This window comes from Oryzias melastigma, linkage group LG5, assembly GCF_002922805.2.
Source record: "Oryzias melastigma strain HK-1 linkage group LG5, ASM292280v2, whole genome shotgun sequence".
NCBI lineage: Eukaryota > Metazoa > Chordata > Actinopteri > Beloniformes > Adrianichthyidae > Oryzias > Oryzias melastigma.
The window spans coordinates 5,604,330-5,628,210 of NC_050516.1; the positions used below are offsets into that span (position 1 = coordinate 5,604,330).

A 23,881-nucleotide genomic window follows, 5' to 3' on the forward strand; every position below is an offset into this window, starting at 1 on the left:
AACCGGAGCCGGGTTAGGGTGCAGGAGCTCTCCAGGTCCTAGTGCCGGGCCGGTTCTAGCTCGCAGCTCGGTGGTTGGAGACCCGCCTGTGATCTAGTGAGAGCAGCCGGCGAGTTAAAGGGGGGACGCCCGCGCGCGGTGTGGAAAGGCACGTATGAGAAAGTCCGCGATTAATGCGTCAAAAAAATTGTCGGCGTCAAGCACGTGTCAGATTAATGCGTTTTTAACGCGACAAATCTGACAGCCCTAATTGGAAGCTTTAGATTTTGAACGGCGTGCGCATGGCGTGCTCGCAAATGTGGCGTAGTCTTAATACACGCACATATTTCAATGCATTTCTATGAAAATTTAATATGTAGATCCCAGGCTGAGGCTTTACCAAGTATTATAACATAAGATATGAACATATAAGGAATGTGGGCGTGGTTATCAAATAACCTCCGTTACTAAGGACATCCAAAATTTACTTTTGCCGATTCTCGTGAAACTAATGTCAATCTGTTTGGTGACCCCGGGCAAACAAAACATAAAATGGTTTCTATGGAGATAACACTAACAGAAAAGCCGCCATTTTGAAAAAAAGTGCTTTTTTAATCAATTGCTTAGCAAGTGAGCTTGTGCCAAAGGTGGGCGTTGAGGGCGGCGATGGTGTGTATGGGCGGGCAGCGAGGGAGAGGGCAGGTAGCGCCTGCGGGCCGTCAAACGCTCCTCACAGCTTTAATTAATAACTATCGTATATAAACGTATGCACAAAATTAATTACTAATGTATAAAAATGTCTTCATACTTTTAATTGTAAAATATGTGAAAGATGTTATTTTCCTACCAGGTAAAATGTACAAAATAAATGATAAAAACCAAAAACAATCACTTATTATTCAACTTTTAATGACACAACCAAAAAAAGTTGTGTTCAAAACAAAAAGAAAAAAAATTAAGGTTTGTAATCATGGTAAAGGTTAGCATTTAGAAATACCAAATATCAAAAATTTGTGAATCTGATTTGGTTTCTTATATCAGTATCTGATCTGTTCTGGAGAAAAATGTCTGCACAGGTTGGTTGTGGAGTCTGTTCTGTTTGAAATTCATTTTCTGCAGATTCTAAATTGTCTCTTTTTATAATCGATATCAGTGAAATTGTTCCAGATTTTTGTTCTTTTTCCAGAGTCAGTAATTTTTTAAATTTTTTTTTATGTTGTTTGTCAACTGTTGCACCTTCCCTGCTCTGTCCAATGACGAGCTTTGCACATGCACGCACGCAGGCACCTGCACGTGGGCGCTCGCTCAGTGCACGGCTCTGAGCTCTTATGATCTCTGTGCAAATGGTATTGATTTGACATGCGCGAATTGAAGAAAAAAAAAACAAGAGAGGATTCGGGACACTACTTGATAAATAAAAATAAGCAGCTGCATGGGGAAACAAATCGAAAGTGAAACTTATATTTCCTTTGTTATTGGGGGAGCTACGTTCTAAAAAAAATCTTGTGACGGTGAAACCCGTGAATTAGGATTATAGAAGGTAAACTCCTCACTACATGCTTTGTCCACTTTTCTCAGACAGACATAATCATTTTAAATCCAGGATTATTGAATGAAAACTAAGATCTGATCGCGATCATAGATTTATGTGGGTCTGAAGAACTGCACGTTTCTGCAGGAAAACATGCACAGCGGAGATTGACAAGGTCTCCAGCCAATCAGGATGCAGAACAGGGTGCACTGTTTAAAAAAAAAGCATCTGGATGGTTGCACTGAGAGCAGGCGAACTGTTATGTGGAAGGAGAACTCTGCATTCTGTTCTATTTGACAGGGATTTGGGGGTTCAGATTGAGCCAAAGAATGTAGAAGGCTGGAATAAAAAGTAATGTTCTGTGTGGCTCTCAATCATGTGGTCAGATTGAAGAGTAAATAAATAAATAATGGGTGATTAGTGTTTGGGGGCCGAGCCAAATGTAGAGGCGGGTCGGATGTGGGCCGTACTTTGGGGACCCCTGCTCTAAAAACCTGCGCTCTCAACACCAGCCCCTCCCATACCCATAAAAATGAGCGGGTCCTCATTTGATGATGTCACAGAGTGAGACAGTTCCTTTCAGAAAGAGCCTGCACCGCCCCCAGGCTAACACAAACAAAGCTAGCAGCTCGAGCTAGCAATGATCAGCAAGTTTCACAAGTACACCCCCTGCCCCAAACCCCCCTCTATTGCTCTGGTGTTCAGGTCTTGTTCCTGTGCTGCCACTATCAGAGCTTCTGTGCTGTCTCGCAGGCCAGTCCTCTCTAGCCATTGGTAGGACCTCTTGATATCAGCCACTTCAGTTATTGTCCGGTGGTACATTCCATGCAGGGGCTTGTCCTCCCATGATGCTCTGTCCTCCAGCATCACATCCTTTGCTTTCCATTGTCTGAGACGTTCACTGAGCTCGCTGTGAGTTGGGGCCTTGAGCTTGACATATTCATGCATCTTGGATGTCTCATCCTGGATAGTGGCTTCCACGCTCACTAGTCCTCAGCCTTCTTCCTTGCGGCTAGTATACAGTCTCATGGTGCTGGATTTTGGATGGACCCCTCCATGCATGGTGAGAAGCTTTCGAGTCTTAACATTCGTGGATATAATTTTTGTCTGATGTAAGCAACTTTCCCGTTGGCTCTTATCATTCTCTCATGATAAAGTCGAATTAGTTGAACTAGTTTAGTTTTAAATGACACCAGACCGCAGAGTAAAAAAGAAATGTGTGTGTGTGTGTGAATATATATATATATATGTAATTTCATTTAAAAACATGACATTTAAGTTGTGAGAGTTCTCTGAGATGTCAGTGAGATCTTTCCCAGTGAGGGACAAGCAAATGAGGCAGCTCACCACGCCTTAACAATTAAGCCACACCTGGTAGCTGCAAGCGTTTCTTTGCATGTTTGTGTTCCACTGCGAGGAACCGAGGATTTCCTGTTTCTGAGGAATTGGAGCAGCACTGAAGGCTAAAGCAAATAAAGGAGGGTGCATCATCCCAGATGGAGACAGGGCCAGATCGAGATGAAGGTAAAGATAAAGATGGTTTGAGAAGAAAACACAAGACGAGCTTCAACTGTTGCTCCTAACGCAAGAAGTGCACAAGTAATGAGGGATGGAGGGGGCGGGGCTTCACTTGACTTCCTGTTAGCACGTGAGCGAGTGCTCACCTGCACTGGATTAGTTTCACTCTGTGGTTATTGGAGCTGTTCCATCTCCTCACTGTTCAGCTTTTACAGTTTGATATCTGAATAAACTCAAATGAGTCTATGGACGTTTTAGGATCAAAGGAAATGTTTATCTCATCATAATCTTACTAAAATCACACTCCATAACCCTTTTTGATTTTTTTTTTATTTTAATAAGTTTTGTCATTTTATGCTTGTGGGAAATCTATTTTAATTGGAACTGTCAACTTGGAAAAAGCCTTACTGTCATTTCCATCGTCAATATTTATTCTCCATTCCTCGCTTCCTTACAGGGACTTGTTCTTCCTGGTCTTATCCAATCAGATGTTTTTGTGAGTCAGTTTGTCCGTTTATTGGAGGCGTTACATCCTCACAGCTCTGAGTTTGAGGGAGATGTTTTGGCTTCTTTTCATTCCACCAGCTGAGTTGATATTTAAATGTTGTCTTAAACGAACAAATATAGATTCACTTCCAATATAACCTGATCAAAGCTCATTGCATCAGCTCATCACGTCAGAGGAGACGACTCCGATTCTGAAGTCAACTGTAAACAGGAACGACTAATGCTTCAGATGCAGATCCACATGAAAGATAAAACTTTGTCTTACTTCATTAAAACCCAGTTTAACTCATTTCTCATTTATGATTTTTTTCTGTTTAAATGTTGTATCTTTTTCCCCATATTTTTTTTTCTTTATTCTGTCTTTGTATGCTTTATGCTTGTCCATGAGAGCATAAGTTACCAGAGTCAAATGTGTGCATTCATACTTGGTCATTGACTCTGATTTTGAAATGCTAGAATGTGTTTTAAAACTGACCTGAGAAGAGAATTTTATTTGTCTGCTGTAGCGATGATGTGTGCAAACCCGTGAAAGAAAGAAATCGAATCTCCCAGAATGCTTAGCAGTTTTGTCACAAGACGACTACAACACCCTAATTCGTGCGCACATACTTGTATTCGCACACACCAATCACACACGCATACACACACACACACACAAACTAGAACTCTGGTTGTAGTTTGTATTTTTCCTACATTTGCGTTCATACAGGATTTAGTCACAAATTAAACTATTGAACGAATGATTTTCTTTGATCAATTTCAAATCAATCAACATTTTATTAGAAATGTAAACTTTTTTACACAATTTTAATTTGAAGTGTTTACTTAAAAAAAAAAAAACTGAGGATAATATTGTTTTTCAACTAAATTCCAACTACAGGAACTGCAGGAACTACATTCCAGTCATTATCTGAGCAACAAGATATGACAATTTAATCATCCTTTTTGTTTTCTTCAGTTACTAAAGCCAAGAAATGTTTGTTCTTGTATCAGAGAACCGCAGAACCAGTCCATGTTCTGGGGTTTATGTTTCTGCAAAATAAAATAAGATCACAGCTACAGGGTTTTCTGTACATGGAGCTTTTTATTCTGTCCACGTTTTACTAAAATTAGAAACTGAAATGATAAAATATGACACATTTATGAACAGCAATGATCTTTAGTGAAGTATTTTCTACCAAACAATAATTTACGTTTGATTCCACATCAATTTTAACTACAATGGGGAGAATAAAAGCTTCTCCTTTATGAAAACTAAGACTGTCCGGCTGGATTCTGACATTTAAAAAGTTATTTATATTCATATTCATATTTTTGTCATTTTCATAGGGGTTTCATGTTTTAAATTTTAAATCCTGAATTAGTCTAATATGTTTTCATCCTTAAAACAGACTTCTGTCATTTAAGGTTTACCTAAAGAGCCAAACTGAAGCCAAATCCACTTTGATTGATTGGTTTATTTCCAGCAATTTCATCAACGTAAATACTGAAACTCTGTTTGAGATATTATTTATACATTGTTTAGAAAATAAATGAAATGAAATGAATACAATGTTATCTTCTTGACATTATTAATTGCTTAAAGTCCCATTAGTTGTCACACACCTCGATGTGTGAAATTTGTTCTCCGCATTTGACCCATCCCCTGGGGGAGCGGTGAGCTGCAGACACAGCTGCACTCAGGAACCATTTGGTGGTTTAACCCCCCAGTCCAGCTCGTTAGTGCTGAGTGTCAAGAAGGGAGGCACTGGGTCCCATTTCTAGGGTCTTTGGTCTGACTCGGCCAGGATTTGAACCCACAACCTTCAATCTCAGGGCGGACACTCTACCACAAGGCCACTGAGCTGTTAATCATAAGTTTCCACATAAACATAAACACAAACACACACAACACGATGAATCCACTGAAAATAATGAGTTAGTGAATTTGCGAGTCAAAAGTTTGTCAAAATTTTCAAAAACATTTTGTTTCTTTTGATAAAAAACGTCTCTTCTTTATAAAGGTATTCGCACTGAATGCGATTCCCGCGGTGGATGTGTCCAGTTTCAATGTTAAGTCAATTGAACAGACGATATATCAGAAGAGTCCCGCAACGTGATTTGAGTGACGGGCGCGGCACGAAGGTCTGGCAGCAGCTCGATTTGAGCAACGAGGCGCAAAATGGGCGGCGCAGCTGGTAGAATATTAATCCAAAGTGAGCGTTTTTCTCCCGAACTTCCATCTTTTCCATATGCCTGCTGGTGCCGCTGGATTGCAGAGTTCATCCAGCTACTTTGAGACGAAGGCGGGATACACTCTGGACAGATCGCCGGCTTCCTCTCTCGCGGCGGAGCTCGCTCACTCGATATGCCGGCAGACAGAGAGTCGCTGTGGGGTGCAGAGGCTGCTGGTTCAGCCTCATCCAGACATTAAAATAAAAGGAAAAAAGGTCTAATTAAGTTTAGTTTTTCCCTCCCGGGTTAATACGAGACAGAGAGCCTTCAAGCTCAGCCACAGAGACACAGAAACACTGTCATACAGACACAGCCCCGCCTATGGGAAAATCTTTGAATAATAATCATATAAACCCAAACGTGGAGATATGATTACTGATGTTAATGTAGAACTCTTCACAATAAATAAACCTGATTTATTTATCAGCACCATGTGTCTTCCATACATTCTAAGTGGAATCCACAAACACCGTTCTTTATAGAATTAGCTAGTAGCTCCTCCCACATACGGCTGTGACGTCAAGCTAAGGAACACATTTTTGACAGGCGACTAGCAGCGAATTTGTTACGCAAATCGCATTGGGTGTGTATGCACCTTTACAATCGTAAGTTCCTGATAGTTTTTACTCAAGGTCACGGTTGTTACATAGAAGAAAATGTGTCTGTCGCGAAACTGAGGACGGTCAGGCTTCAACATCGTCCGTTAATTTCTGATAATGCACACCTCATCAGCATTATCCCATAATTATTAGTTTAAGCTACTAGAAACATTTACACATTTCAAGTTTTTTTCTAATTCAAAAAATGTTTTTTTTTAAACCTTATAAATGTTATCTGTTTTTATTCTATTGAAAAACATCGTATTTAAATAAACAAAATAACTACTTTTAGACAGGATTTTTTTTAAATTACGTAATTCACATTAATAATAGGTTACACACAGAATGATGTACCTAATTATTAGCTAAAAACTCATTATGTTGTTTATGCAGCATCACACTCTTTCTTCATTAGTTAATTTACTGCACTTAAAATGTTTTATTTGCTTTTTTCTTTTCTTCATTTTAAAATGTGCTCATGCTGTTGATCTTTAAATGCTAAACATGATTCATTTGATCCCAAAGAAAAGATTCTGCATCTAGTGTCTTTCATGTAAAACTATATTTCTAGACAGCTTTATTAACCCTTTAATACCAGAGCTCCAGTTTTTATGTTATTTGATTTTTTATTTTAGCCGCTTCTCTCCCTCAGAATCTGCTTTAATTACATTGATCTTGTTAACGGTTGTAAAGTTACAGTAGGGTAAAGATTTTGTTTAAGCATCACCAGCGACGCCTCAGGTGTTAAAGGGTTCAACATTTCTGCATTCAGCTGCAGACACACCCCTGCAGCTCACATCACACTTCTGATAAGCCAATTCAAATCAGAGCCTGCATCTGCATTGATTATAGATCCACAAAGGAGGAAGTCCTAAGGGGCATAGCTAGCCACTTCACTCTCAAAACACAGAGCGACCATGAAATACAAGGACTTGGGAAGTTCTTTCTCTCTAATCTGTGAGACTAACACACGAAAAGCAGAAGACTAAAGAATGATAACATGGAGAAGTGGAAAGGCTGGTGCCCGTCTTTACATTTCCTCTGTTCTACTGCAAACTGCATGGACACGGAAACGGGGAAACACGGGTACCAACTGATACATCAAGTTCTGTTTTCCAGTGTGACTCACACTGTTACGGTCATTTGCATAGATCCCTTTTCTGGTGTGAATGGAACTTAATTTTGAAATGTCACTTGCAAGCCCTTTTTAACATAAAGTTCCTGTTCTAATTGTTGCAGGTGCGACAAAGGAGATCGGCTCAGCGCTGACCAGGATGTGCATGAGACACCGTAGCATTGAATCCAAACTCAAACTGTTCACCACGTAAGGTTTAAAGACATGCACAGACACATACATGCACACACACACTTTCCTCGCCAGAGGAAAGTAGAATGAGCAGACAAGCAAACATGTGACTGGTTCTGTTATTCCTCTGTGTGGGAACCAGACGGCAAACTGTCCTCAGCTGGTTGTACACAGAAGCCAAAACGCACAAGTGTTTTATCCTCTCCGGGGTTTTTCCCTGGCTTAAACTAAGGTGGTGGTGTCTCATTGCGACCTCATATTCGTGAACCTGAACTTTTGCTCCCCTGAGCAAATGTATCACAAGTGGACTTTTTTAGCAGGTATATTTACATAAATAAAAAAGGACAAATTAGTAATATTTCATTTCAAGTTTAACACCTCATGGAAACTATCAGATTCATGGACATTTACTGAACATGGGATTGAACAACAAACATGGACTCATTACTTCTCAGCTACTCATTTGCACAGTGAACAGCCTGTGGCAGAACATTTGACTCATCAATGTTTCATCTTATAAAACCTTTTCAGACACTCTTGGTAGTCAAAGACCTCTTGCTTAGGACCATCAATTGTAACTTTACAACAGACATCCAGTTTAATGTGACTACACTCCACCAGTCAGGATTTTCCTCTTCCCTTTTTGAAAAAACAGTTGCTTATTTTAAGATTTTCCATACCTGTAAAACTAATACATTGACTAACATGATTCAGGTTGGAATAAATATTTATTACGTCTAGCTAGATATACACGGTTATAGAAGAACCAATACTCGCTAGGGGTGTAACGGATCACAAAACATGTAGTTTCTCACTACATTTACATGTCTGGAGATCAAATCTACAAAAACTGAGAGAAAATAATGCTGACTATGTCATTTTCCCCATCGCCCCTTACCCCAATATCCAAATTAAATCTAAAATGAAAAAGTTAAATTAAACTTTTCACTGAGAATCTCAGTGAGCGTGTGTGTGCAACATTTTGGTCATGTGCGCTCTCGGGGATTCTGGCTCGCAGAGACATTCTCCTATGGCGAGTGAAAAAGGACTTTTGACACTTGGGCGTACAGGGATGTACGTGCGCGCGCTCACAGAGATTCTGCTAACTCGCACTCATCACTTGTGCCCGAGGGAGCAGCTCACGCACACGGATGTAGACAGTCTCTCGCGCACGAGGATTTTTTTCTGCTCACGGAAGACAAACACGAGTGGGCAGGAGCAGAAAGCGCTCATGGGGGTCTGAATTAATAAATAATGCGCTAATTTGGACACAGCGCCACTCGCCCTTACTGGTGGGCGAATGTAACTGCAGTTACAAATGATTGAAAGATCGCGGCTTGAGAACACTTGAACATATGTTTGATTAAACGGCAGGAGCTGGTGGCGCTCGTAAATTAGGTGGTGGCGGCCGCCACCAAATTCTATGCAGGAAAAACCCTGCTCTCTTTTATTATGGAGGGTCATTCCAGACAAGGTCTGCTGCAGGTTGATCAGAAACCTTTAGTTATTATGAATATACTTTGCTAAAAGATTTTAAAGCTCAAAATAAGTTATTGTTGTTTTCTGTTTTTATTTCTTCTTTTAAAAAAGTAATTAGATTGATATGTTTATTTAAAATGTGGAAAAAAAAATCAATTCAAATGAAAGTGACATAAACAACTGCATTTTTGATTATTCTTTTTGTTTCTGGTTGGGTTGGGAAATAAATCGATTTGATCAATTAATTCGAATTTGCAAATTAAAGTTTATTTTTGAAAAAAAAATGTTTTTTTTTCCCACCTAGTATCCTGCTGTCTTGGGCTTCCGTTGGCCTGCCCATGTATGCTCAACGTTCACCCTTACATTGATGTGTGATCCCTCCCATGACAATAGTGGAAAGGATTTTATATCTGACATGGACACCAGTGAAGATGAAAAATCCCTGAAAAAAAGGTTCAGCGTGCTGTCTTGTGGGTCCAGATGACCCTACTTTTAATGTAGACATGCCTTGGATAGCACAAGGGTTACATGAGCATTTTTTTTACTTTTATGTTCAGCTGGTTCAGTTTTGTGACCTCAGACTTGGAGCAGCAAACCACACGCTGTTTGGAGGCTGTTACTACCAAAAGAGGGATTATGACACACCTGTGTTAACATCTGAAACAGGAACTCTATCCAGTGGGAGACATGGCTCTCTCCACGAGACACTCCAGCTATCAGCAGCTCACTAAACATATTGTTTTCAAACATTTTTACTGAATGTATTTATTAGCATTTTGATTTTAGGTAAACTCCTACGAGATGTTAAAGTAAGAGTGTTTGTTTAATGTATTCTCTTATTTGGAGTACTTGTTTAAAAAGCCTATATCGTGCAAAATCAACTTTTTTGAGTTTTTAAATGTTTTATCATGTTAATTCCTCATGGAAACAATCACAAAGCAGTGTTTTTGATCCATTCACACATCTGTGAACATTTTTCTTAAACACTGCTCTCTGAGCACTAGCCCCTTCCAGTCCATGAAAACAAGTATTTCCTTACATTGTGACATCACAAAGTGGGGAGCAGTCCCTTCCAGGAAGGGTCTGAACTGTCAGCTCCACCCCCAGGCTAACTCGCACAGCCCCATTTTCACTGCAAAGCTAGCATTTATCAGCCAAACGCTTTTATTTTAAATGGACAAAATGCACATCCATCTTATGATGTTTGTTTTCGTGGGTAAAACAAAGCGACGTTGCAGAGGCCGGTTCTAGGATGATGTCATGAAATGGGGGGCACCCACAAGGACCAAAAGCTGGAGCCTCAGAGGTCAAAGTGTCTCACTTCTGATTAAGAAAAGAGCTCACAAAAATAATTAATATTTCATAAATAATTTGTTCTTTGTTGTTCCAAATGTACTATATGATCATATACATGTAGATAGTTTTTCCGGAAATGCTTAAGCAAAGTACTGTAGAGGCCCTTTAAGAAACTAAAGGGAAAATCACGGGAAGTCAAACTTGATGTGAAATATTGTAGATTGTATTATTAGATCATATTGCTCATCCTTAGTTTTTGCTAATGTGATTTATTGTTCCTCCAGGAGGTTTATTCATTTCTATTTTAGTAAAATATATTTTTAGTTGGAGTTTTTCACCACCTTATTGTAGAAACCATCCACCCATCCATCTTCTTCCGCTTCATCCGGGACCGGGTCATGAGGACAGCAGTCTAAGCAAAGATGCCCAGACTTCCCTCTCCCCAGCCACTTCCTCCAGTTCCTCTGGGGGGACCCCGAGGCGTTCCCAGGCCAGCCGAGAAACATAGTCTCTCCAGCGTGTCCTGGGTCTTCCCCGGGGCTCCGCCCATTGGGACATGCCTGGAACACCTCTCCAGGGAGGCGTCCAGGAGGCATCCGGACCAGATGCCCGAACCACCTCAACTGGCTTCTCTCGATGCGGAGGAGAAGCGGCTCTACTCCGAGCTCTCTCCGGGTGACTGAGCTCCTCACCCTATCTCTAAGGGAGCGCCCAGCCACCCTCCGGAGAAAACTCATTTCAGCCGCTTGTAGTCAGGATCTCGTTCTTTCAGTCACGACCCAGAGCTCATGACCATAGGTGAGTACTGGAACGAAGATCGACCGGTAAATCGAGTGCTTTGCTTTCTGGCTCAGCTCTCTTTTCACCACAATGGACCGGAACAGCGACCGCATAATAGCGGACGCCGCTCCAATCCGCCTGTCAATCTCACGCTCCGATCTTCCCTCACTCGTGAACAAGACCCCAAGATATTCAAACTCCTCCACCTGAGGCAGGAGCACAAACAAATAAACGTTGACCTGACTCATCTGCCAGAAAGATACACATATGGCTCTAAATATTCAGAGTTGATGATTTTAAAATGACTGTTTTCATTGAATAAAGTCAGAGATTCAAAATGTAACTCTGACTGTTTTGTTTGTTTCAGGTCTTTGTCAGAAAGTCTCATCATTCCACTTGAGTCAAAAATGGAGGAGTGGAAAAAAATGGCCAGCCAGCTGGACAAAGACCACGCCAAAGGTACGCATGCATGCACGCACGCACTCATTTTAAGTGCACACATTTCTCATTTTTAACTTTGTGCCATTTAGAGCACAAGAAGGCCAAAGCGGACATCAAGAAGAAGTCCTCGGACACCATCAAACTGCAAAAGAAAGTTAAGAAAGGTAAGGAGCATCACTTTGGTTTATCTCAGACAGAATTTAGGCTTTACCTTTCAAAATAAATGAGGAGTTTCTTCAGTCAGAGCCTCCAGAATTTCACGGCAGATATTTGTGATTGTTGCGGCCTAAAACGCCTGATGTTGCGGCGGCTTTTGCAAAAAGTTGCGACAAAAGTTGCAATGTTTTTTAATATATATATATTCGAAAAGCGCCTACAAAAGGGTTAATTATGAAAAAAAATCACATTCTCATATTCCAACTCTTTTTCATTGTGACACATGCACTAGGAAAATACTTCACCATCACTTTATACAATGGTGTTGTACTGTCATTTAATTTGAATAGAACCGTGAAACAAAACTAACTCTTGCTCTTTTCTGCGCACAATAACCCAAGTATTTGTGAATGGATTTCAACATACTTTAGGATAAAATGACATTTTCAAGGGAAAAATTATTAACTTAAAAAAACAAAAACAGCATAAGCAGATTAATCCTCAGATCTCCGTGTTCTCCACAGAATCTTGCTCTTTTCATTTCAAAAGTATCACTGTTGAGTCAATGGTTGTGGTAGAGGAAGATCAAGGCTTTGAGGATCTGATCTGGTTTCTTCCATCCCCAATAATCTGCTCTGTTTTGGAGAAGGTTCTCTCAGCTGTCTGTAGGTGTTTTGTGGAGGAGGTTCTATATGGAATTATTTTCCTGCAGGTTCTTAATTCTTCCTTTGCATGATCAATTTCCAGAGTCTCTTTGTCTTTCTTTCATTCTCGGTTAATGTTGTGCTGCAGCTCTGCACCCACGTGCGCTCAGTGTACCCCCCGCTGCGTGTACACGTGCTCAGTGCACACCCCCTACACCACCCAGCGCTATTGCGCTCAGCGCACCCTACCGCATGTGCGCTTCCCTGCGCAGGTGGCGGGGTGACCCGTTTACGCATGTCTTGAAGAGAAAAAAGTCAGTGAATACTAAAGAGAGTTAACAAAAAAGACCACGGCTCTCGGGAAGGAGTCAGAAGGGAAAAAGTCACGAAGCTGCGTCGTCATACATGACTGTTGTCATGGTAGATTGGTCAAAGTTGCGGTAAGGTTGTGGTGAAAATAAAAAGTTGCAAGGTGCACAACAAATCGCGGGGTTTGCTTTCATTTGCATTAATAGTTGCGATCGCAACATCACATAACTTATAAATAATATAACTTCCACTCAGACGATCTGCTGATCGACCAGTCTCTGTTGAAAAACATTGAATCCCAGCTTTCTGTCAGTCACCTGACACCCCAGGGAAAGAAAGAATCCCTCCACAAACACATTTCTTTGCTCAGATAACTGCCAAGTGAGGCATCTGGTTGACAGCTTGTGAGTGATGGAGCGTTGTGAATGATTGTGACTTCTTTTGTGCTCACTTTGTTGTTGAGTTCTTTGTGTTTTCCATGTTACAAACAGAGTGCTTGTCTGAGAACACGCATGAATCAGATCCCCCTGTTCAACGCTGATAGGAGTTCTTGTTTATCGTTACAGATCAGCTGACTGACCATCCATGATTGGTTAGTTGTGACTTTTGTTTGTTGGTCTCTTGACTTTGGACTTGTTTGTTCTGATCTGGCCTGAACGTATCGACTCTGTGTCAAAGCAGTTTTTGCTGGAGTCTGTCTCTTGATGATCTTCTGCGGTGGACTGTGAAATCCTGCTGGAAAAGTGGGTGGGATTATTTATCACATTTGGGAGGAGTTTTTATTGTTTTAATGGTATGAATATAAATTAGATGAGTCACTGTGTTGCATGGAGAATATGGAGAACCACTGTAGTTGCACCATTATGACGCACAGCTACACATCGGACCGCTCAGAGGTAACGAGGAAATAGTTCTTTAAAGCAAGAGGGTCAAGTTAGAAATGTTATGTTACAAAAGACTCTAAATCAGTTTCTGTTCACACTAAGGCCACAACTAAATCAGAGATTCAGAGAGCTCCTTTTCAGATTAAGGGAAGTTTCATCTCCTGCAGAGTGAATTACTCAAAAGTTTTGTACACAGCAAATGTAGCTTTACGCTTTTCCATTTTCAATGTCAGGCAAATGTTCAGACTTTCTGCAGTGTGTTTTGTGGTAGCGTGGCAAAACCTGTGTGGTCCAATATGTGCAAAGTTCAAGTACCGTATTTTCCGGACTTTAAGTCGCATTTTTTACAGATTGGCCAGGGGTGCAACTTGTACTCAGGAGTGACTTATTTGTATTTTTTTTTTTTTTTTTTAAACCTGAATAGGCTCATTATTTTATTGTATTATTACATTCCCCCTAACAACCACTACAGGACACTGTAGGTTTGTGTGACAGTATTTGCTGCTGAGAGAAACTCAGAAGAAGTTCCATCCAAAACAAACATGGCTGAGAATCTGATCATTCACCTCATGAACATTATGATGTTTTTCTTATTTCCATCTAGACATTATTACTATTGTTTTTACTTTTCTCTCCTTGGACTAATGCGGGACTCCAAGCCATCAAACTGGGTTATAAACAGACAGAAGAGCAGCTAAAACACGTTCATTCAGATGCAGCTCCTGCAGTAGAAGGTGAAGCTCCCGTACCAGGAGAATCTCTGAATGATCTCATGAACCCAGACGTGATTAATGACAGATTCCTCAATGAATAAACCTGATCTCTCAACATTATCTCTGTCTTCCATGATGCAGTGATCAGGCTAAGAGATTATAAACATTTTGAACAAATGTTGAGGAGGGAATTTGAAGTGCATAAAAATAGAGGCAACGTATGTGAATTTGCCAGGGAAATCACCTGTTGAATTAATGCAACACTACAGTCTTTTGTTTGATTTAAACTATTTATTTTTATTTCGACTGTCTGCTTTAATGCAGCTGAAGCTTTGAATTTTCTGAGTAAAAAAGTTCTGAACAAATAAAGCTGCTTTTACTTTTATATGTTTTTTCAAATGTGTCACAGCAATGAGGAGTGTGCAGATTTGCTTTTTCTGATTTATGCTGGTGTTATCACTGTTGTAACTGATGCTTTTAAATCCTTGTGTAACTAAGGAACCTGGACACACTCTTAGACGCACACCTGACCCACACCCTTCACTACCGCCAAGGTGACACGCCCCGCCGTTGCCATGGCTTCACCCAGCTTTTACATGCCACAATCAAAGGAAAGAATGCTGATGGCCTTAGGTGGAAAATAATTAAAACACTGGAGTGGTTAAAAACACACAACGTCTTTCTCTAAAGAATTCCAGAAAGACGCCTAGACACAGAAAAGATCTGTAAACACGCCACAAGTCTGCAGGTCCTCCTCCGGTAAACGTCGGAAAGTCACCCTAAAACCAAGAAGCATTTTGTATTTCTACTTTATTTTTACTATTTAGGACAAATTAGTGAACATATCCAACAAGATTTATTAATTAATTCTGTTCTGGAAGATTTAAAAACCTCATCAAATAGATCTGAAATGTTTTTATAAAAACTTCTGCAGCCTTTATTTCCAGTTACATGTAAACTTAACCAAACAATGATTCTGTCTTTAGAATAATCTGATGATTTTTTTTTGGAAACCTTTACTTTATCTTTTATTCAGTTCAAACAATGCAGCAGAAATAATCTTTAGATGTTAATGAAGTTTTACTAATAAATCGGGTCTAACAGTTTTTACTTCACCTCATTTGGATTCTTTTATTGCTTTAATCCGAGATGACTGGTTATTAGAGGTTGTTCTTTGAATGCCTCTATATCAGTTTACCTCTCCGAAGAGCCTAAAGTCTGATGATTTAACAACCGCCATGTAATCTGTCAGATTGACCACACTTCTCTATTAACATGGTTGAGTCCAAATTCTCTCTATTTAAAGCTTTTTAGGGGCGAAGTGTCCAAATCTGCAATGAAAAAGTCCAGTATCCAGGAAATTTCCCAGGATTCTTTGCAAATAAACCTGTGCACATTCATGCTCACTAGATTGGTGAATATAAACAATGCATTACGTTTTAGTAATTTTTTCATTTAAAAAAAAAGTAGTTACATTTATTAATCGTCCAACTTTTCATCTCTAGAACACAATGGACTCATAAAATTCAGTTCAATTTTATTTATATAGCCCAATATCACAAAACGATTGACTCATTTTGCAAAATGTTTATATTTATTAGGTTTTACTTCGACAGATGAGTGGCGTCATATTTTACGTTAATAAAAATGACTAAGCATGTCTCTGAATTGCTTTTAAAATCCGGATTGTCCTGCACATTTTTTTTTATTTTTTGTAGTTATGGAGTAGTGAGGGGGTGTGATTTATGCACGACCTTCTTCCGCATTCGGTACATGACTGCTCAATCATTTCTGTTTGGGGCAGTGGGCTATTGTTTACATGGGATTAGTGGAGTATTTGGAGTTTACAAGAGTCACTATAAATAATGTTAGGCCCATTGTTGGTGTTTCTAGCAAAATACTCCAAAATAAAAATGCAAAAATGATTTCAATTGTATTTGTCGTCCTACATGACACACTTCAAAGGTAACTATCTTAGACTGATGTTATTCCCACGTATTTACGTGCGACGAGCTCTAAAGCTGATGGAAATTCATGTTGAGGACATGTAATAGGTGCAGACAAGATGCAGATTGCTGCATTGTTTCACGTATTTTAAGTGTAACCAAAGCTAAATGTTGTGACTGGTCGCAGTATTTAATGTTAAAGTCTTGTTAGCTATCACGCAGCTAGAGCACAGAGCGCAGCTGCAATACAGCTGCGATCAGGAACCATTTGGAGCATTAACTCAAACAGCAACTGTAATCATAACCTTAATCTTTCCTCCGGGTCTGTGCAGCCAAAAAAAAAGTTCGGCACTGACTGCAGTATTTAGCAAATTAGGTGCGAATACTGTTGTTACTTTTCATTTGGGCTAATGCTAACTAGCATGAAAGACACGTCTGAATATCACTGTCTTTATTATTATGACCGGTAAGTTGTGTTTCAGTTATTTCACCGTAGAGTGTTGATACATTTTTGTCAATGTAATATTCAGTGTCAGATATAAACAGTCTGAGACGTGATTCTGTTTCCTAAAACGTCTCAGCACAGGTAAGCTGACTGTTAGCGCACGCTGCTATCACTCAATGAAGAAGGCAGAGACATCTCATCAGCTGAGAGTAGAACCAGGATTCTGAAAGTCAAAGTCATTCTTCAAAGTTCATTTACACATTAAAGGTTCTGTTGAACAGGTTTTAAATGTTCTAACAGAGCTACATTTCATCTTCAGAAGTCACATGATCATACAGTACATGATAGCGTTTTGTGAGCACTGGATGTTTCAGGAAGGCAAACTTTGCCTTTTTTTATGTCATTGTGTGTACACATAATGACAACCTAGCATGCAATGTAAGAAATAATGAAAATTAGACAATACTAGGAATAGTACACTGAGATTTGCTAAGTCAATGTATACAGTTAGCCATAACCGGAAGTAAACAAGTGGTCTTATTTGAAACCAGAAAAACGTCACCGCTCCATGCGTACAGTCCATTCAGACACATCCCATGAGTAGAGCGCAGCAGAAAACCAGACACAGAAGAAACAAAATTGAGCATAAGTTCCTCCCCAGTTTTCTATTCTGTCTCTTTTATTCATACGGTGCTCATAGAATACATGTCAATAACAAAACTTCTTTGACACATTTTATGATGATCAACTATTTCAACCTCAATGGGAATCAGTGTTATTACTTAAACCTTAGCGGAGATTTTATTCATTTATTATGAAACTAAATGAAAGGTCTGTGAATGAATGTGAATTTTATTTTTTCTTCTGTTTGCACTGAAGGGAAACTTGAGTTTTCGCTGAAATGAAAGTTTGAATCTCCATCCTGTTATTATTGAGGCTTTGACTGTAAAGATTTGTTCTAAAACTATAAACTGAATGTAGAAGAAAGGACTTCTCATGTTGTCACTGTGTAATAACAAAGCACACCCAACCACACCCCCACACCCGCAAGGGGACCGTCAGCACCGCGTCACTGAACACCGCCGAGCTCAGTCGCCAACCATGACTTTGTACTGTAATTATCCCTGGCATACGGCACTGTGTGTTTGTGTGCTTCTCATTGTTTAGAGAAAGCTCACACTAACAAACGTCTGGTTATTTTCTACCTTATGAAGCGTCCTCATTTCGAATTGTGGATAAAACATTCGATAAAAATGTTCCAGCCGTATCCGTGTTCTAATGGATTCCTGTAAAACCTCAGGATTTTGGGTCTCCAAGAGTTTTTCTGTTCTAATCCTGAGTCATTTCTGAAGTTTTTTCTGTGATGCCTAGTTTTAAAGACGTGTGCTGTTACAAGTTTGTTTGAATCTGCAACCTTTAAACATTTGTTGCTCGGCAGATTATCTGGTGTGATTCTGTTCTCTGTAATTTAGTGGTTTGAAGCCACTTCAGGAGGAAAGCTGCAGCTGCTGACAGATGTAGGCAGATGATGGGAGGAGGCTGGAGGAAACAAAGGCAGAGAAAAGTGCCGGTTATCTCCTCTGTGTGAGCAGAAGGCTCCTCATGCTGGGGCATGTTGCAGGCTCACATAAGTTCAGACTCTGGAGAAATCCTTCTACTCAGAATAGGGTTGGATTTCAGAAAGATTTAAGGTCAATCTTTTAGGGTTTTTTCTTCAGATGGACGTTTGGAGTTTTTGCAACACTTTCCTCATTTTTAAAGCTTTTTTTTTTAAAACTCCACTTGTACAATTTTGAGCCAAATGCCAGTGAGGAAAATGAAGACTTTATTCTGTGTCTGCAAGTGGAGGCTTCAGAGTTGTAAGACTATTTTAGTTGTGTTGTGTACAGCATGACTCAGATGTTTTTCTAACACACAACTACAACTGACTTAAGTACTGTAAAAAATTAGGTTTAGAAAGCAATAATAAAACTAAAAGACAAGCAAGAACTGTTAAACAAAAAAGGATAGAACATGTAAAAACGCAACCATCCATCCCAATGTTTTTAAGGCCCCACAAGTGTTGAAAACACACAGAATGAAGATGAATGAAGGGCTGAAGATGATGATGGATTTCATGAGTTTCGGTATATCTGTTTATTTTAATGTGTCTGAAGCTCACAATACGGTTTTATTTTACTGAAAGCTTTATGTTGTTTTTCTTTATCCTTTTATCCGCTGATATATCTGCTGATTTACTATTTTCGCAAAGTCTTTAAGGCTGTATTCTCATCAAGTTCTTGGAAAATAAAAGCAAAAAAGTGAAGAACGACTCTAGTAAGTTGTAACTCAAATTCTGTTATTAGCATTACTAAACTCTAAAATAAGGAGGTGTTCTGATTCTTTCTCCTCCTCCTTTCCATGGTTTAGCGATGAACCAGCGCAGCGTCCAGGTCGTTGTCCAGAAATAGAATTCTGTATTGCTCTGAGTAACATCTTCCTACATCACTGCTGCTGGTGCTGAAGCAGAGATGACTTACACCTTCAGTTTGGAGGGAATTCTTCTACTAATAACTTGCTTGGTCCCATGTGTTTGACTGTAATGTTATTAGAGGGGGATTAGATTAGTTGGGCTGACCCTCGGCTTTCAGTTTGTCCTGTTTACTATCAAGCCCGAGACACAGAAGTTCTCTGGGCTCAATGCTGAATTAAGACAGCCTGGAAGTCTGGGATGAGCTAAACTTCTCTGTTTTAGGATCTAAACGGAAAGTTTAAAAACTTCACCTTGAGGTGGCTTCAGGTCTCCTGTTTGTGGGTGGAGTCAGAGCTTTGTAGAAACCGTTAAGTTTCTGTTCAGGTCAGACATCCGACCAACGGCGCAACAACACTGAGCTTCTGTTGGTGATGGTCTGAGCTCTCTGCACCGCTCACACCTGAGAGGACAAACCCACCTTTATGGCACAAAGCTGGCTCTGTCCATGCGGCTTCTCGCTGTTTTCTCTGGATTCCTCTCCACGAGAAATACGGAGGAGGTAGAAAATGACCCACTTCTTACGCAGAACTGAGCTTTCAATCAAACGACACGGCAGCTCATCTCCTGAGCTCTGCTGGAAATCTGTTTTGTCGGCAGAACTGAGCTCTTTACCTTTGATTTGAGTTGTTGTGGGAGATGGACTCACCGCCACCGTGGCCGCCACCGCTCAGGTCTGCCATGCAGTTTTTGATAAACTGCTGCAACTTTCAAAGCATCAAGATTCAGAAACAGAACTGCTGTGACTTATTGCTGCAAAGACAAGTGTGAAAAGGTTCTTTGTGCTTGAGTATTATTGGATGGATGGTTGCTAAGGATGCTGGATAGTTTTGAATTTCTGCTTGTGGTTCTTCTTGATGTCAGTGTTTGTAGATGCATTGATTGTGTTGGAACAGAACATCACCTGTCAGTTTCCATTGGTTCACATGCTGCTGCTGGAATCCACTGTGCAGTAAATCACCTTAAAACCAGAAAATCCAGGTACATTTCTCTAAGATTGACAAAAAAAATCACTTAAATGATTCGTAAAAACATTTAAGGATTTAATCTAAGACTCAGTCCATCAGTGTTTTTTCCCACGTTTCACACACTGGCGCTGCACAGACGCACAAGGTCAACAGGACAGCTGCTATTTGCTCTTCCTTGTGAGAGTTTGCATGTGTGTATGCAAACCCAACAGGGATTGTTTTCTGACCCCTGCTGGAGAGATCAGGTAATGCTGTCTCAAGTGTCATTCCATGCTGGTTTTGAAAGAAGCAGGTCAATCATTTTTGTTTCGGCGTTTCTCTCAGTTGTGTCCTCGTGGTGTTTGCTAACATGCCTCTTTTGTGTGTTCTGAAGGGAAGGACGAGGCTCGCTGTCAGCTGGACAACGCGCTGCAGGACGTCAACGTGCGCTATGCCGTTCTGGAGGAGACGGAGAAGAGAGCAGTGAGCAGAGCTCTGATCGAAGAACGAGCTCGCTACTGCACTTTTGTCAGCATGCTGAAGCCAGTGCTGGTCAGTGCTCTGTGTGACGTCCTGATGCATGCTGGTCTAGGAACAACCTTCAGACTCACTGATGAGTTGCAGTTGGCCTTCTTTAACATCAGTTATGCTGTTTTGAAATATCTTCTGATCTTAAGAAGCTTTAACAAAAACTGGGATTTCCCCAAAAGTAACTCCCTGCTTGTTTTTTAAATGCATCTTTTTTATGTATTCTGTCAAAAATATTTGCAATAGCGAAGAATCCTTTTTTAAGAAATAGATCGTAATAAAACATTTTTGCTTAAACTGAGCAAGATTTACCTGGTCATAAGGTTATTAATCTGTTTCAGTTTATTTATTGTATGTGGTTTGAAAACTGAAGTATTTATACAACATTTAAAGATTGTAACTGGGGGTTTAGCAGATCCCAAAACTCACGGTTCGGATCGTGTCATGGTTTTAGGGTCATAGTTCGGATAATTTTTTTGGTCAGTAAAAAGTAAAAAAAAAAAGCAGGAAAAAAAAGCAAGATAAAAGCCTGAAATATTTTTTTTTTAAAAAGCTTCAAAACATACATTTAATAAAGCATGTAGAACAGATAGATTACATCTCTCTCGCACACACTCACATGTATACATATATTAGGGCTGTCAGATTTGTCGCGTTAAAAACGCAGTAATCCGACATGTGCTTGACGCCGACAATTTTTTTGACGCATTAATCGCGGACTTTCTCATACGTGCCTTTCCACACCGCGCTTGTGGGCGTCCCGCCCTTTAACTCACCGGCTGCTCTCACTAGATCACCGGCAGGTCTCCAACCACCGAGCTGCGAGCTAAAACCGGCCCGGCACTAGGACCTGGAGAGCTCCTGCACCCTAACCCGGCTCCGGTTCACATCCAGTACCACGTCTGGTGGTACCGGCTCGCGTCCGGCGCCGCGTCCCGAGAGCTGCAGATCCCCGACGTTCCGAACAGCAAGCGCACCGGGGGACGTTTTAAATGTTCTGGAGGTTTAAGCGTGATCCAGCCCCAGCATAGCGGTCTGTCTGCCGGCATATTCATGGCGTGAGCTCCGCTGGACACGTCGCTGCATCGAGCTGCAGCCAGAGAACGCGGCGGCAGTAACAGACTGTCAAACTATCCACAGAGTATCCCGCTTTTCTCAGTCTTTAAGGTTTTAAAAAACAAAAGTTAATTGGAAATGATAAATCTCTATTTCATTTATTACTGTAGTTCAGCAGAGGAGGAAAAGATTTGGTCCTGACAAAAAATGAACATGAAAGTGTTATGGAAATGTTATTTTTGATGTTTTTTATTTTATTTTACTGAACGTTGATTGAAGTTTTGAATTTAAAATGCCCTTCACTTGGACTTGGGCTTTTGTTAGGCATTTTATGTTACAGCCTTTTATTGTTAAGAATTTTTATCTCAATACATTTCCAATGAACTTTTGTTTTTTAAAACCTTAAAGACTGAGAAAAGCGGGATACTCTGTGGATAGTTTGACAGTCTGTTACTGCCGCCGCGTTCTCTGGCTGCAGCTCGATGCAGCGACGTGTCCAGCGGAGCTCACGCCATGAACATGCCGGCAGACAGACCGCTATGCTGGGGCTGGATCACGCTTAAACCTCCAGAACATTTAAAACGTCCCCCGGTGCGCTTGCTGTTCGGAACGTCGGGGGTCCGCAGCTCTCGGGACGCGAGCCGGTACCACCAGACGTGGTACTGGATGGGAACCAGAGCCGGGTTAGGCTGCAGGAGCTCTCCAGGTCCTAGCGCCGGCCGGTTTTAGCTAGCAGCTCAGTGGTTGGAGACCCGCCCATGATCTAATGAGAGCAGCCGGTGCGCGCGGTATGGAAAGGCACATAGGAGAAAATCCGCGATTAATGCGTCAAAAAAATTGTCGGCGTCATGCACATGTCAAATTAACTCGTTTTTAACGCGCTAAATCTGACAGCCCTAATATATATATATATATTTATATATAAACATCAGAAGGTTTGCTCATTGAGGTCTATTTATTAAAACCAAACATCTTCAAACCTTTCATCTGTAAACAAAAAGGGAATTAATTTAAATCCATAGTTCTGGGTAGTTTTTGGAGAAGGTAATATGAGCAGCAGTCCTGATTCCTGATGTGTGGTTGCAGGACCATGAGATCAACATGCTGGGCGAGGTCACCCACCTGCAGACCATTCTGGAGGACCTGAGCCTCATGACTGCTGAGCCCCATAAGCTCCCACCAGCCAGCGAGCAGGTACTTGTCACGACAGATGAGGACTGAAACTCTGTGCTGTTACTGTTTGTAATACTGTTTGTAATCACTTACCTCCTCTCACAGCTTGGGGGCATTCTATTCACAAAGAAGGGGTCGTTATTTTATGTGAGGGTGGAGGTTTCCAGTTGGAGGACGTTGTGTCAGAACGATGATGAATAAGAATAAAAGTCATCAAAGTGGAAATGTGAAAGTTGTTTTATTCTGATAACATGTGCCACGTTTGTACCGGTACCAACAAGCACTATTGCCAGAACTACGTATATTCAGACGTTGGTGCTTCATTTTGAACATTTTGATCACCTGTATTCCTATCAGTTTTTCTGTACTATTATAGCCAATTATTTTACCTTTCTAGCAATTGTGGGCAGGCTCATATGAATGGGTGTGGCCATGAGGCGAGTGGAGCTTTGCTCAAATTGGCAAAGTGGTCGAAAGTTTGTCTGAACTTCACAGCAAAAGATTCTAATTTGTCGACCTGATGGGTCAGAGTGATGTGTACAGCGCTCTGAAAAAAGCCCATCGTCATGGTGATGAGCGGTGAAACCTGTAAGAAAACGGAGCTATAGTGCAGCCTGTCAAGAAGAAGGAAATTGAATGGAACTGAACTTTCATATCACAAAGGATAAATTAATTTGTTATGGCACCACAAGAAGGAAAAGAAGTTGCATCAAGAAAAAACATATATGAAATTTACTAAATACAATAATAATTACAAGTAATAAGTTAATAAATTAATAATATAGGATAATGTATGTATGTATGTTTTTTTTTATTTCATTTTCAAAGCACACAAAAGGATTTTTACAATAATCTTGTTTTTTTTTAAAAAAGTGAAAATGAAAAGGGACAGAAAGAAGAAAACTTATTGTCTCTGCCCCA

At 40.4% G+C, this 23,881-nt stretch overlaps 1 protein-coding gene across 2 annotated transcripts in view; it reads left to right on the forward strand.

Moving 5' to 3' along the window:
• Positions 1 to 23,881, forward strand: part of mtss1 (MTSS I-BAR domain containing 1) — an 81,794-nt gene that overhangs the window by 38,827 nt on the left and 19,086 nt on the right. For both annotated transcript variants that reach the window (XM_036211816.1, XM_036211817.1), the window contains exons 4-8: positions 7,588 to 7,672; positions 11,577 to 11,668; positions 11,740 to 11,814; positions 20,598 to 20,755; positions 22,874 to 22,981. In XM_036211816.1, the coding sequence (XP_036067709.1) occupies positions 7,588 to 7,672; positions 11,577 to 11,668; positions 11,740 to 11,814; positions 20,598 to 20,755; positions 22,874 to 22,981 (518 nt within the window). The remainder of the gene's footprint in view (positions 1 to 7,587; positions 7,673 to 11,576; positions 11,669 to 11,739; positions 11,815 to 20,597; positions 20,756 to 22,873; positions 22,982 to 23,881) is intronic.